The sequence below is a fragment of the Perna viridis genome, chromosome 11 (assembly GCF_037379345.1).
Source record: "Perna viridis isolate PV_CMFRI_1.1 ecotype Kerala chromosome 11, ASM3737934v1, whole genome shotgun sequence".
NCBI classification, from domain to species: domain Eukaryota; kingdom Metazoa; phylum Mollusca; class Bivalvia; order Mytilida; family Mytilidae; genus Perna; species Perna viridis.
In genome coordinates, this window is record NC_142455.1 from 10,286,362 (window position 1) to 10,302,513 (window position 16,152).

At 32.5% G+C, this 16,152-nt stretch overlaps 1 protein-coding gene across 1 annotated transcript; it reads right to left on the minus strand.

Annotated features, from left to right (window-relative positions):
* Window positions 1-1,174: 1,174 nt before the first annotated feature.
* Window positions 1,175-16,005, minus strand: LOC148602936 (arylsulfatase B-like). The gene is made up of 15 exons (XM_088551814.1): window positions 15,847-16,005; window positions 15,083-15,202; window positions 14,343-14,454; window positions 13,306-13,357; window positions 12,414-12,517; window positions 11,179-11,285; window positions 10,429-10,487; window positions 9,204-9,305; window positions 7,660-7,723; window positions 6,616-6,713; window positions 5,288-5,424; window positions 4,622-4,680; window positions 3,822-3,948; window positions 2,315-2,451; window positions 1,175-1,450 (listed from the first exon to the last, which is right to left on the minus strand). Exons 2-15 carry the CDS (start codon window positions 15,180-15,182, stop codon window positions 1,272-1,274), a joined length of 1,437 nt encoding a protein of 478 aa, XP_088407940.1. The 5' UTR covers window positions 15,183-15,202; window positions 15,847-16,005; the 3' UTR covers window positions 1,175-1,271.
* Between the last annotated feature and the right edge of the window lie 147 nt (window positions 16,006-16,152).

A 16,152-nucleotide genomic window follows, 5' to 3' on the forward strand; every position in this document is an offset into this window, starting at 1 on the left:
TAGTTGTTTGATGAGTCTATAGATGATATTTATAATAATTCATTCCAATCTGTCTGGTCCTAGGACATCGAAAATCCAAGTTTCTATTTAACTGTAGTGTCATTTACAGAGTAATCTGACTTAAGTTTGAATTCTTCTATACACTGTAGATAATATAAGACCAAGAATTATTTGAAAAGTTGTACGTAATTCATGTTTACGATAACATTTTAGACAAAATATCAAACATAAAAATATGTAGGCTTTCCAACAATGTATCACATTTTGAATGATTCTTATCTGGAGGGATACTAAAACACAACTTGCTCATAAAAAAACTCATAAAATTCTTATAGCTCCTTAATATTACTATATAAGGTTTTAGAAATTTGAACTACGGTCAATATTCACCAGAAATAAGGTTGTTGTTAAACATTATCTTCCTTAATGTTCTCCAGAAAATTGTTGGTTGCATCCTTACTTGCTTGAGTTATATTGGACTTTTTTACCGGAACTTTTTGACATTATATATTACCATGTGTTGTATCTTTGATTTTTCATCTATATTAGAAACCAATCAGCATTCATACGGTTTTATCGTTCCACGAGTTGAGTGTAGCAATATTTCGAAATAATTTGTTTTTATCGAAAACTCCAGCAATATTACAAATATGCAACCCATTTTGTTATCCAACAAATTTATAAGAGTTGTTCTATAGATATCTAAATATATTTTAGTTGAGCGTCTCATTTCTTTTATAACCGAAAACTTTTTATTTGTTATTTAATCTTTCTTTTTCCCCATCTGCATTTGGATTTGAACAAAGGTTACACTTTTTATTTATGAATCTACACATATAACTTGTTAAGTCATTATCGATGTGTACTTACTGCTATGTGCACCAACACATCGCGTAATACTATAGTCTGTGTACATTTATCGCTTCTAGACAAGACCAGAGCTACTAAAATGACAAATACGATCAGTGTGAATGTTTTTCAAATCTGATCTTAATTGATTTACATAATTTTGCCATAACTTTTTTTCATATTGATTTATCAATCAGTTGGGAACAGTAAGGCATTGTATTGTGCAACAGTTTTGCGCAACTAGAGCAATATTGTGACTACTGATGAGATGTTGAAAAGTCATACGCGAGCTACCACTGATAAATGGGATATCGACGATACAAAATTAAAAATTAGGTTTATTAAAGTGAATAGATTAGTACAAGCTAGGATAAACCAATTTATAAAATATCACAACCAGACATCAGGTCTTTGAGTTTATGTTAGCACCAGCCCGGCGACCAATATCCACCGAAATGAGACGGGTATGAGGCAGGATTAATTTTATCAGTTACCGGTGGCACAATGTATTTTTTATAATAATCAAGTCTCTCCTTCAACTGCTTAAATATTTCAATATATTTCAATTGCAAGTGCAAATTGTGTCTTTCATTTGGATCATCTGAAATATAAACATAACAAAAACTTCATTTTAAATGTTTACGAAAACCTTTGTGCCAATCTATGGGAAATTTGGAAAAAGTGAAAAGTCGAATAAACAAAATTCCACCTGAGTTTGTTATTTTCTATCATAACATTGATCATGATTTATCAATGGCCCTTATATACACAGAAAGTGGCAGATTTGTACTTAAACATTACCAGCATATTAACAAAAACAACTGTATACACCACATTACGGCGGGTGTCTCTAGAAAAGCAGAGGACGCTTACCCTACCGGTGCACCTGGTCCATGCTCCCAGTTATTAGTGAAGTCCGAGTTGCTCATTTACTTTTGTTACTTTGTATGATTTTAGTTACTTTATGTTCTTTGTTGTGAATGTCTGTTTTCCATGTCTGGTCTTTGTCCCTGGATTACATTCTGTTGATTACCGCTATAACCTTGGTTCCCTTGATTACTCTATCAAAATGATAATTTTTGACTAATATGTATGCTGTTTCCTAGAATATAATATTAGTTCAAACTTACCATACGATGTAATGTTAGTTATAGTCTTTTGCGTAATATACTTTTTGTTGTGTAGATTTAAGAGATATCACAGTCTGATTTACAAGGATAATACAAAGGACTTCGTACAGAGGCGTAAGAAAACAATTATTTTATTTACAAAAAAATGTTGTTATTTCACTATAATTCGGAATGTTCTAATTTTATATGTAATATCAATATTTACTAAGATATAAAGATTTATTTTATAAAAAAATATAAATGTGAAAATTCAATAATAACCCGTAATATGATACCGTATTACATCATACGTTTTCCATTCAGATAATGTGACACAGAAGAATAGAGCAACTTACTTATGACGTCATATAATTGATAATAGAATGGTGTGTCTGCTTTGTCTTCGACCTTTTCATCTTCCTCGGAAGTAGGAACAGGGTACCAGTCATTATATGGACCCGCTTTTCCCTCTATTAACTTGTAGTTCCCAACTCTACAACAGCAAGTACTTTAGGTAATGTCAGAGCTCTTAAATGCTTAAAAAATGACGGTTTCGGTAATTTAGTCTAAAGAAAGTATAACAGAAGTCTTCATATTGGCAATCTATACGAAATAACGAACACACTCCCGTTATCGAATAGAAAAACATTGTAAAAACTAACACTGTAATATGAAGGACGATTTGTAATAAGTGGTATTTCGGCCTAAAGGTTAAAAACCACTAATTCCACTTCCCATAGACTTCTATGCTAACTTTACAATATTCAATGGCTTCTCTGGACTTTGCCTTAACTTTAACCTGCAGAGGACTGTATATCAGCATGATTCTACATATGTCAGCTCACAATCCTCAGAATGGCATGTGGGGTTAGCAGTGCAGTACTGGTTACCGGAAGTGAAGTGTCTATAAATAGCATGGGAAATCCTAGTGTTTTCACAAGATAGGGGTATATTTAGAAATCATTATGGAGATTAGGCTTCACATCACAAGAAGCAAAATGCACCTATAAAATGTACAGAAATGTTTTTCCTTTCAGAAAATGTTTAAATTTTTTTAAATGAGATGAGAACTTTTTTCACAGCACTATGAGGAACAGGGGCAATTTCTGAGTAGGACTATTTTTGCGTACGTTCCAAATGCTCATTGGTTGAATTGGGGGTCTGTAACCTAAAGTATTTGCTAAAATTGAAATGCTACGTCGACCTCAGTCATAAAAAAAAACAAAACATCAAATTAAACTTCAGTTCAAATATATTGTCAAGTTAATGATAAATTGTGTTCATGTTTACGGTTACGTTGTGAATGAACACACGTGGTCTATATTTGCGCAAAATAGAGAGTTGGGTCAAACAGTTTTTTCCTCGCTGATCTGTGCATGAAGTATGCTCGTTGACAACTCTATACGTAACACAAAATGTTCTACATGTATAAAGTATAAATAAGGTACATGATGAGAACAAAACAAAACCCAAAGATGCTTCAAAACAATACTTCAACAAGAACTCACAAGTAAAGAAAAGAAAAAAAAAGGACCGCAACGACTTGGTGACACACCCTTTAAACGAAACACATTGTTTAATAAGTCAGTCACAAGGTGATTATCGACTAATCTATAAAGGCCACATCCACAATTTACTGGACTATTTGTATATATCACCGGGTATCGAAAATCCTGAATAAAGAAAATACATGAGACACATACTGAATGAATGAATGTTTCATCTTTTAAGTTTCATTGGTGTGTAAATATACGAAAGCGCTCTTTATTGAAAATGTGCTATGGTCAACGCTTTTGACATGATGTAGCATTTAAATCTTAAATAAAGGCTCTTGTCCTTATAAGGAAAAACTAAGTTCATTACCTGATAGCAGCATGACCATTCACAGGATCTAATGAGGTATCTAGATTGTAAATAAATTCTTTCCTTTCTGTTGTATCTTTACCGCTACGTAAAGTATCCCAATGATTCATTCCATCGATGCCAGCAACTGTAATGTAATATAATTGTTTAACATCATTACCCTTTTTGGCCAAACGCAATGATGAAATGCTTTAAATGACTAGACTCATACACTTTGTCGCATATCTTACAAAACCTATTCATTACTGAAGTCTCCTGAAAAACTGATTTAAATAAATACAAAGCACGAAACATATTCGCAGGATTTATTGTTTTTGATGTTAGCAAAAAGTAAAGATACATGTTGGAGTACAAATCACACACCAAATGTGATAAAAAGGGAGTTTCATATAGAATTAAATGAAAAGGAATATCTACACAAAATTTGAAGTAAATTACATAAAATGCCAGGAGAACGGTTTAATGGCAGTCTGGCAAACTCGTTAATATCAATGGAATACACTTATTGGAGCTCATTGTCATGTTTAATGGAGCAAGTAAAAAAATGTTGGTCAAGGCCAAGGATCAAGTAAAAATATAAATATTTTCAAGGATTCTTTCATAGTTTAGACCGCATGTGATGAAAATATAATTGCTTTAATTTTCTAATGTTGCATGTAGGAATAAACCAACTTTGAGACAATTCACACTTGATCATGAACATCTTCATCTCATGGAAAATCAAGCATTAGCAGCTCAAAAGTTTATTTTTGCTTTGTGTAAAAAGTGAAATTTTATAATGGCTGTTTACATAATTGTACCTTCTCCACCACCAGCGGCAGCAATAATAGTTGGCATCCAATCAACTGCGTGCATCAGTCTAAAACATTTAAAACTATTCCATTTCAAGAAAGTAGAGAATCGGGAATAATTTGATTTTCATGGAAATTACTTTTCTTACTTCAAAGGACATTATTTGTTCATGAAATATTGTTTACACTTATTTAAATGGATGTCGTGCACCCAAGAATTTACAGTTTCTTGATAAAGTTTAATTTCCGTTCAGTGAGAAATGGGGCAATATATAAAGGGGTCAAAATTCAAATAGACCACTTTTATTATAAAAAGGTTTAATCTAATTCAAAAAAGTAAATATATTGTATTGAATAAATAATAAATGTTCATTACATGAATAATTCATTAATCAATAGTATTTCGTATAGTACGATGATGCATATAAATGAGGAAAAATACATTAAAAATATGGAACGTGAAAAAAATTCACCAAAAAATTTGCAAACAATTTTACTCATTATCATTGTATTCTTATACACGTTTTGCAGTCTTGAACGGACTTATTGTCTGATTTGAGAAGTTTACTTGCATTTTCCTAATTAGCTAATATAAATAGTTTGTTAGTTTCAGTAATAAGCAAGTTGGCTTTTTACATCGTGCTTAATCTTGATTAGTCTTAAGAAAAATCTTACCCATTAAACACAGCATTATGTTTCTTTAAGCCAGCACCAAAGACAAAAGCTGAGGCACGAGTTCCTCCCTCATAAACCGTTACCTTAGATCCTCTTAAAGGGTAATTGTTGCCATAAAACTTTGGCCATCCACCATTCTAAAAAAAAATTAAAAACTGCAATTAGGTTTTTATAAATAAAAACTACAGTTGTTTCTTAAATTGAGTGCTGAAAGTAACTAATATCAGAATAGTGTACAAATAAATTTTTAGTTTGGATTTCCTTTTTCCATGCAGTGTTTTTGCTTATCTAATGCAGTTGCAATATATTCATGTTCACGAATAAGGCCGTATTCAAACGAACTTGTCAGTCATGAAAGAGTAATCAAGGGAACCAAGACCATAGCGGTAATCAAAAGAATGTAATCCAGGGACAAAGACCAGTCATGGAAAACAGACATACACAACAAAGAACATAAAGTAAACTAAAATCTACATACAAAGTAACAAAAGTAAATGAGCAACTCGGACTCCACTAAAAAACTGGGAGCATGGACCTGGTTCACCGGTAGGGTAAGCGTCCTCTGCTTTTCTAGAAGCACCCGCCGAGTTGCTCATAAAAAAGTCAAGTTCGGGGTAGACAAACGAGGGAAGGAAAACTATGACCCGTTGAATAAATCAGTTTTCATGGTGCTGATGGATACACCATAACGATCCACGAGTTCATGAAAACGACCATAAAACTTCTGTAGTGATGACTTCAATCTTGTAGCAACATAACCCTGTTCCAGAAGCCTATTTGTTAGAGTTCTAGCGCAATACAAAACGTCTGCGTAGTTTCGGCAAGCTCTGGCATAACGTATGAGTTGTGATATGAACACTCCATACGCAGAAGCCGAAGGAATGTTTCCACAGATGAAAGGAAAGTTTACAATTCTGTATGAAAAGTCATCACGTTTGTCGTAAAGTTTGGTCAATAGTTTTCCTTTACCATCGATTAAAACAGATAATTACATTAAATTTATAAAAAAACCAAATTTGTTAATGATCTATAATTAACAAGTAATAGTTTTGTGCTAGTTGATATTTGAAAATGATGCGATATACACAAGTTTATAATCGTTATAATGTTTAAAGAAGTACATAAGATTAGAGGCACGACTTGATAATCAGTGATGTCTTCAAGTTCACCAAGTTCAACTTCATCAAAGTGCGTCAAGCATCTATATACACTAGAACGAAATTAATCCAAGTTACAAAGATGTTTGCATGATAATTTTATAAATGGTTTACACAAAAGGACAACTGTTTTGTTAGATTTATACCCCATTAAGGTAGGTAAGTACTTACGTCAGATGTAAATATAATTAGCGTGTTATTAAACATTCCGTTCCGCTTTAATGATTCTGTGACGTTACCGATGGCATCATCCATAGCGGTGACCATGCCTATTGTAGAAGTATTTTTAAAATTTGAAAGGACCGAATTCGAAATCAGAAAATGATCTCACTTACAATGTAGTAAAACCAGCGCAAAAAGGGAACCTAGACATTTTATACGTATACAGTGACTAGCAAAGATTTATGTTCGAATAAAACACTACAAGATACGTATAAAAATTGTTAGGTAAATTGCCAATAATGAATTAGTCGATCAAATCTAAATACGGGAAATAATAACGGCAATCGGTAAAGCCATGACAACTAGTTTGAATTGCATCCGCTAAATATGTAAGTTAGATAGGTACCAACTGTTTGATTGCTTCTTGCTTGTTTAACGATTAGCCAAAAATATTCATTTGCAGTACATACGAAATATAACGTGAATGGACATTGTGAATATGTTAAAGAGACAGCAAATCACTTGGATGAAAAATGTCAAATAAATACATTGAAAACAATAGGCATGAGACAAAAACAAGTAAAATTGTAGATTACCACATAAAATGGGAAAGTTAAAAAGATACGACAATTTTGTACTCCATAGTGGCTTTAACAAACAAATTCAAAACCAATTCTTTTTCGTATGTGGTCCTCTTCGAAACACTGACAAACTAAGGTCCGTATTATTATCGCCTTATAATACCCGAGACATGTGCAATCAAATACAACCACTTGGGCTGCAAAGCTAAAGAACTATTACATGCTGATATCGATCAATGGATACAAATCGGATTACACTTTGTCTGTTTTATACACACGGAACAGGGACAAGGCAGGGGGAATATGGTAACCATAAAAATATCAATAAACCTACTATCATGTATCAATTGTAATATTAAATTGTACCATTTGTCGATTAAAAAGAAGGAAATATACATACCTACTTATATTGCATTTAGAATGCGATAAAATGTGTGACGTAAACAAAATAGATGAACTAAAATAATCTTACCAGAATACTGTCTTCTACCTGTGTTGTTTATATTCTTATACATGTCCTCATAATGTTGCGGAACCTATTAAATAAAGAAGATTTATACTTAGAAATTCTACATTCTTACCTAACAAACAAATATTCAAGGAGTAGAGAATGGACCAATTTATATACAATTTTGAAAAATCCAATTCAATTACCATTTATGACAAAACACATATTTGTATCATTTCATAAATTCAATAACTCTGTAAATTGACTAAATTTAAGCTTGCTATGAGAAGCGATATTACAGTATCCTATCATTGATTTATATTTTTATCGTCTTATTTCAGTTTTCTATTTCTTATTCCAATATTTACTACATTTTCGTAGAAAACTGAAAACCTAATTTTATCATTTTTACCCTAACGTATGTGTTACCCTTCTTGTGTGTGTTACAGTATCTAAACCGATCAGTGCAACAAAAAATGCAATCGGTTATTGGTTACCGATCAGTTTCCGGTCAGTCATCGATTCGTCAAACCGATTAATTAAACCGGTGATTGCATCACGTGACCACAGAGAGGTCACTGTATTTTACGGTTTTTGTTGTTTTATTTGTCAATTGTACACATATTTACATATTTACATCAATTTATACTTTTATTTTACATTTCTTTTATTTCAAACGAACTAACGTTATTTTGTATAACAAAACTGCGAACAGATTGCTTATCGGTCATCGATCCGTCAAATCGTTGCGCGGATCGGTTCAAGGACTGTACCTTTAACGTACGTGTTACCCTTAATGCGGGTGTTACCCTTATCGTAAGTTTTACCCTTAACATGTGTGCATCCATTCATCCATTTTATCTCCTTTATATAACTTTAAGGATTTCTACATATATTCATGAAATTTCAAAAACGTTATTTAACTGATTCGTTTCTTTTTTTCTTGTATTGTTATCCAATTCGAAGTTGGCTTTATTAATATATTTAATAATATAATAAATGTCATACATGTTCTGATTTTTGTTTTGCATATTATTGTAGAGAGAAGAATTCGTAATACAAAAAAAAAAAAAAACAAAAAAAAAACAAAAAACAAAAAACAAACAAATACTTTAAACAATTTACCAATACAGCTGGGATTTAAGTAAGATTAAGAATCTAATGACCACCGATATATCCGCATTGCACAGACAGTTAAATATTTGTTGTGGGAATTATATTCGAATCTTATTTACGAAAAATGAGAAAATAATACAATAATCTAACTACATTTTCTTACTCACAATATCCAATTTAAAATATTAAAAATAAGTCGTAAGGTAAACAGAAAGTAGACAAGTGACATACCCGACAAAGGATCGAACGGTACAAGTGCAAAAGTAATTAACCAAATATCTAAGCATACTCACCAACAGAAGCTGAGCAATCTGCTACAGAAATGTGTGACGGACGGACAAAGTGATTGCAATAAAGCCCACAATCATATGAGTGGGGTATAATGAAATAAACAGATTAGTGGAATGATATAAGAATAACTTTCCTAGACTCAGATTGGGTTGTAACAATACCTGGATCGGGTTGTGGACAGACTGGAACGGGAGATACAGAAACATTGGTTTATTTTTGTCATGACTGGATATAATCTGATCTGCACGTCGAGCGTAGACAAACTGAAAGCAAGAACACATAATTAGGTGGCTGTCTCTATACAAAAATCAGACAGAAAGTCATTCATACATGTCAAAAATCTACAAAAACATTTTCTGTCTTATTCAGGCCCTGTGAATGTCCGATTGTCAAAAGTATAAGCATGTAGCAGTGCTAAGCTTGTTGTTAAAGGCAACTAATTAGCGCTCAGAATCTTGGTTGCGGGCTAGGGCGCTATCCTCGTAAAGTACCAGTGTTGGATGGCCCAGGTGGTGGAATTAGGGTACCCTTGGCATTCCGGGGTCGTCAGAAAACACTGACCGCATAGAAAAGTGGTGCACCGTGTTTGGAAAAATTCCAAGTTCCTTGGACGTTAATAAACCCTGGGAATGTGTCTCCACTACGCTACATGGGGCTAAATTGCTACACTATGTCCATCTTTCCAAATTTCATGTGGTAATCTGAACTTGTCGACCCTATTATTCTTGTATCAAATTCCATTTGACATTTTATCATTATTTAAAGTTCCTCGCCCCGGATATATCTTACATATTGCTGCTTGGGTGTTAAATACCAATCAATCAATCAAGTTCTTATACAGAAAGACTTAGACTACATCACTAGTCTAGGTTAGCAATTTGGTTGTTGCACGTTAAAATGAAAATCGAAAAAAAAAAAATGTAGAGGAGTTGAAACTTTGCAAGAGTTGTTTTTCTTGGATTGGTTGATTTAAGTGGGATATGAATATATGCTGTTCTCAAATATGCAGATCTAAATTTTGAAAAGACTATGATAACGTAAAAAAGTATCATACAAAGATCGTAAAAAGTGCTGTTTGTTCGGTGGTTTTCTCTACGCCCTGAATTACTCCAAACGTTAGCAGTGTCTGAATTTTATATGTTTTATGTATTTAATTACCAAAAGCTACATTTAATACTAACTCATTGTTCCTACAATCAATCATTTATCTGTGAACAAAAATGCTGATATTAAAAGGAAAGATAAACCAAAATATCAGTTTCAGAAGTGCGACTCTCTTAACAAATCGAACACAAGCTAGTACAATTTAGACGCTGGAATTATTGTCTCATCCATAATAAATGGCGTTTATAATAAAATATAGTTTAGCAAACAAGCGACACCTACCGTTGAGTACCCATTTGGTTTGATTGGTTTCGTGTTATCGCGGAAGTCATTGCCCGTGTCTAAAAATAAATGTGTAAAAATATAGACAACAATAATTATAATGAACATTGTATTTTTACGTTGAAACGTCCTAAAAGATAGAAGCAGTTACAGCTGTTTTTGCATATGAGTGGTCACATTCTATCATAGATACTTGTAAATTGCTTTTGATCTGGTCACCCGAATCTTAAGAAAGTTGTTGAAAATGCTAATGTATAAGTGCAAAACTCTTGCAATGCAAACGGACTAAAATGCACACATTTATACACACAGTCCGCTAAACTACATCCATCTGCATTTCGGTTAGACAGTATTTAAGTCTAGATTGCAATTTGTGTATTCTTTAAGGCTTACTTTGAAAGACACATTGATCATTTATCATCTAAATTGGAAGTAGAGCAATTCAAATATTTTCTAAATTGGAAGTAGAGCAATTCAAATATTTAAAAACAATTTTTACCTTGGCGTTCCTACTAACAAATGAAGCCAAAATCAGCAAGTGGACAGTATCTGCTCACAATAAGCGTAAAAAATACCGATCATATAAACATTACAAAAGTCGTTATAAAGTATAAATAAGAAAAATTAAAATACCAAAAATATCATCAATTTTATTCATACCTTTTGGTGCGTGCGCTACTAGAGATATTTATACTGCAGATAGTATGCATAGATATAAATATGCGTTCCAGCCTTATTTAGTTTACTCACGTATCGAGTAGTTATAGTAGTCTTCTTTGCCGCTGTAAAATCCATAGAATGTATCAAAACCTCTGTAAGTTGGAGTGCAGTTCCAATTACACATTCCCAAATGCCATCTTGAAAAAAAAAGCATTACAAAGTTCAATTGCTGAAAGGCTATGATATGTGTTACTGAGGAAAAAGGTGTTAAAAATAAATTCATTTTCAAAGTATCTGGAAGAGCAAACTTGAGTATGTGATAAGCTGGACTCTCGTCAAATTCAAATTCAGGTAAGATGATAACAAATTTACCGCACAAACAATGTTATACCGGAAAGGGAAATATTAATTAGTTCATTGACTTGCAAAAACAGGGATACACCAGACAAAAAAAACCGAAAAGCTATTTAAATGTATCCTGACATATCACTGATGTGGATATTCTTTACTGCTTACATAGGGAAAAAGTACAGGAAAACTTTCGCCAATATTTAAAGTGCATTTCAAATGAATTTGACTTATCCATGTCCTAATAAGGCAAACTAACATTTGAAGGTGATTTCTGGAGGTGATGTATGGAGGTGATAAGGTATAAATTCATATATGATATAATAATTCTTCTGCGTTATTTTCCTTCATGTGCTTTACCATATGCACATATGCCTGATTCTACTACAGAGAAGTACTTAATGTTTATCCATATATAAATCAATGATCTCGGTGTAAATGCAGAAATTGTGCAAACACGAATGTAGCAAAGTTTTTATCATGATTGGGCTAAATAGCTTTATTCATGAGTTGAAGTCTTATAGATGATATGAAACGGTTAAAATAAGATTCTATTGGTAAGGTCAGGTACGACCCTTTGCACGGACAATTCTTACCCCTAAAAATAATGGAATTGTCCGGGATGACAGAAATAGGAGACATGAGAACTTCCAACTAACGTATTGTTGATGTCAACTTGTTTTTGTATTTAACCATCTACTTAGCGATTTTTCGAGGGTTTAGATATGCATCTATCCGGTCATGTTTAAAGTTTTCAAAAGTTCCATGTAAAAGTGCAAGACCTGAAGATATATACAATTCAAGAAATTAACCGTGAAATTTATTAAATCGAACAACTCATTCGGGCCTGACATTCCAAGTTATACGGATGGAACTTTAATTGAACATGACCCGCAGGTTAATACAAAAGATAAAATCTACAGCTCTTTAAAAAATGCAATTATAAGCCGACATAGATGCCATATAACAATACTTACTTTCCAATCATATGCGTTACATAGCCAAGTTCCTTCAGTTTTTGGGGGAAGAAAGTCCGATTTAACGGGGCACATGCCGGCTGTATATCTATGAGAGCGCCATGCTAAAATATTATTGTTGAATATTATTTATTGCATCCAGGGTAATTTCAGCATCACTGATATTATATAAAGATAATTAACCAAAGTAGTAAATTCAATATAACATATGGCAGTATCAGAGCTTGTCATTAAGCGAGAGGCGTTAACTTACATTTGTTATGTATATTACGTCTTAAATTTTAATCAATTGTTTGCATGAACTTTGATTTATACGACAAAGCCTTTTTGATCAACATTTCTCTTTTTTCTTTATACTTTACTGTACATGACTGACTCGGACTCGTGGGACTTTTTCCAAAAAAAAAAAAAAAAAAAAAAAATCTTTTGTGAATGTAATTTATGTCGTGAAACATCTTTCGATATATTATGTTTTTAAAGTTGATGTCATTGTATCAATTTCTTTTGCGACGATTAAGAAGAAAACATATTTTTTGTTTGTAAAATACAAGAAATGAAATCACATAGCAAAAAACTGGAATCAGGTGCAACAATAAACATTCAATTGTCAAAAATATTGATTAGGTAGATCAGTAGAAGAAGAGTCCTCAGTTTTTTTTTCAAGAAATATCACCCTTTTACGTGTGTTTTAAAGTCCTATACAGATAATAGAGAAGCAATGGCAATTGTCGAAAAACATCACTGCCAATTGTAGTGATTGTGCTTTGAACAAGAAAAGGTAATTGCTCTGTGATATTAATGTTGCGTTTACATGAATAGACATAAAAAAGATTGAAAAGAAATCAAACAAATTCGTTATACTATTTTTCATCTTTCGTCTACAAATATTTACCTGCAGGCCAGACTTGAACGGATAAAAGCCAGATAGAAAGGCATTTCTGGATCTAAAACGCAAGCAGTATATGAAGGTGACAATAAAAACAAATGGGCGACCACATATCGACTTAAACAGGACTTGAAATGAAAAAAACGTTTTAATGATTGAAAATATTGATAGAGCAATCAAGGGAACCAAGGATATAGCGGTAATCAAAAGAATGTAATCCTGGGACAAAAACTAAACATGGAAAACAGACATACACAACAAAGAACATAAAGTAACTCGAGCAAATGAGCAACTCGTACTCAACTAAAAACTAAAAAAGGAAAACTATGATCCGTTGAATAAATCAACTTTCATGGTGCAGATGGATACATCATAACGATCCACGAGTTCATGATGACAGATAACGACCATACAACTTCTATAGTGATGACTTCAATCTTGTAGCAACATAACCCTGTTCCTGAAGCCTATTTGTTAGAGTTCTTGAACTAGAAAATCATAAGCAAGCAATAAATAAGCAATAAATAAATAAGCAAGAACGAGAAGCATGATAACTGATTCAGAACAAAATCTGAAATTGAAGGTGCAGAATGGGAATATGTAACTAGTAGTATTTGTGTTTTACACCAACAAAGATGTTCCATAAACGTTTCTATTAGTCACCAGATAATCCAAAATCGGTTTCTACAGCTCCATGATGTTTTACATTTTTTGTTTGTTGATTCTTTTTAATTTTCAACGGTCGGTCTTCTTAGAATGGTTGATTTTTTTTCAAATTTCAATAAAATCGACCGTAAGCCCTTGTATTGACCTAAAACAAAAAATCAAGAATCTTAATTTTTTCCTATACCATATTAATTGTCTTCGTATTTAAACGGCGCCATGTTGGATTTCTTGATATGACGTTGCAATGCCCGATTGTATGGCAATGTTTGGTTTCATTCCATTCTGTCAATTCTGAGAACACACAAATGATATTATGATATCTAGTTTGTTGGAAAACAACACGGGATTTGAAGTGAGAAATAATGGAGTATACATACGGTGTACAGACGGGTTGGACATAGGACTGGTTGAGTATCATACCATTCTTGGCTAGATAGTCGATGTTAGGAGATATTATATCTGGGTTGCGAAATCCGACGTCATTCCATCCTAAAAAATTACGTTTGAAATATACAGGCATATGTCTTAAATTAAAGCTTATCAAAGGATATAAAATTTTCAAATAAAATAAATGTTTTATTTATAACTGATTCGTATATCATCTATAATTCAATTTTCGCATATAGAGACTAAATGCTAGGTAAACATACATGCTTTGTGATTGAGCATGAGACACAAATTACAGATAATTAGGAGACATTTAACACGATAATTTAAAGTCTCCCTTCAAATGCATATTAATGCTTTGAACTGACTATATTACATTGTTTTCAATTTGTCCACACTATACAGACACCTAACCTTCTCTTGATATCAAGTGCTTAATATGTGCATATGCAATATAGACTGTGATATTTGCCTCTGAAGGAGTGATAACGTTTTATGTAATTTGAGCCGACAAGGAATAATTTATTCACTAAAACATCTAATGTGCGATCGTACACGCTAGCAATGATCTTCATACATTTTTTTTATTTGAGTGAACAAACTAAATACGTCCTATGTGTTGTAACCCAACATCAACAATGCCAGCTCAACTGGTCAAATGTGTGGTTTAATGTTGTCTTTTTTTTTCAGCAATACTGGTGTATACATGTATTGCACTCTCTATACATGCCTAAATCATCTGCTACTATGAATAAGATGTGTGGTCTCTGGTCGGCGTATACCATAACCAGTGATGCTATCAGCAATATAATTCCTATGGCCATATTCATGGTTACGTTTTACTTTAAATCTGTTGATAATTGAAAAAAAATGACCATATTGTAAAATATAAAGCCAATGCAATAAGGGAATAAACGCATGAACAAATATCAGAATACAAGTTTAGATAGAGACAATACCAATTTAAGGTTGAGAATTAGAAATACAAATGTAATAATGATAATGCCAATAATTAAAAAAAAAACATGATATTAAAATAAGTAGTTTCATAATATTAAAGAGTAATCAAGGGAACCAAAATTATAGCGGTAATCAAAAGAACGCAATCCAGGGACAAAGACCAGACATGGAAAACAGACATACACAACAAAGAATATAAAGTAACTAAAATCATACATACAAAGTAACAAAAGCAAATGAGCAACTCGGACTTCACTAAAAACTGCTATTTTTATCTGGCACTTCGAAAAAAAATAAATAATTAAAACCCACTTTTTGTCAAGTACTTCGATAAATATAAATATATCTCCTTATGCATGTATTTTTAGCAATAAAATAATTGTATGTAATTATTAGCGGACTAATTCAATATAATCGAAAATAAAAGTTAATTCGAATTGAGCACTCTAGCTTATTTTCATTTTTCAAGATGTGTGTTTACACAATATCATCAAGAACACACAGGAAACACCAAGAGGTAAAACATGTACTTACGATTTTGATAGAAAGTATCTAAATATGCAGCCTGGAATTAAAGCATGCTTATTATATATTGCTTTCCTATCTTTAACTCACTACATCATATGAATAATAATTATCACGCTGAAAGATTTTTTGTCGGTCTACATTTTGACATCCATTTAAATTTCTGTCTTTGATTGAGCGCGCAGGTAAGATTATGACAAATACAACGTTCCTCCAATTACATAACACATGTCGTTTTACAGATATTTATCTCAATTCAACTATGAAGGTGAAAATAAGGTTCTCACACTCGTTTATACTAGGCTTTCTTTGGCA

What these genes read in the sequence shown, in the direction of transcription:
- LOC148602936 (XM_088551814.1), bottom strand. Translation starts at nt 15,182, where the DNA reads ATGAATATGGCCATAGGAATTATATTGCTGATAGCATCACTGGTTATG. An exon ending in GTCCAACCCGTCTGTACACC is followed by an intron (nt 13,358 to 14,342) that starts GTATGTATACTC and finishes CTTGCGTTTTAG; the next exon opens with ATCCAGAAATGCCTTTCTAT. An exon ending in CTGTCCACAACCCGATCCAG is followed by an intron (nt 7,724 to 9,203) that starts GTATTGTTACAA and finishes TTTATTTAATAG; the next exon opens with GTTCCGCAACATTATGAGGA.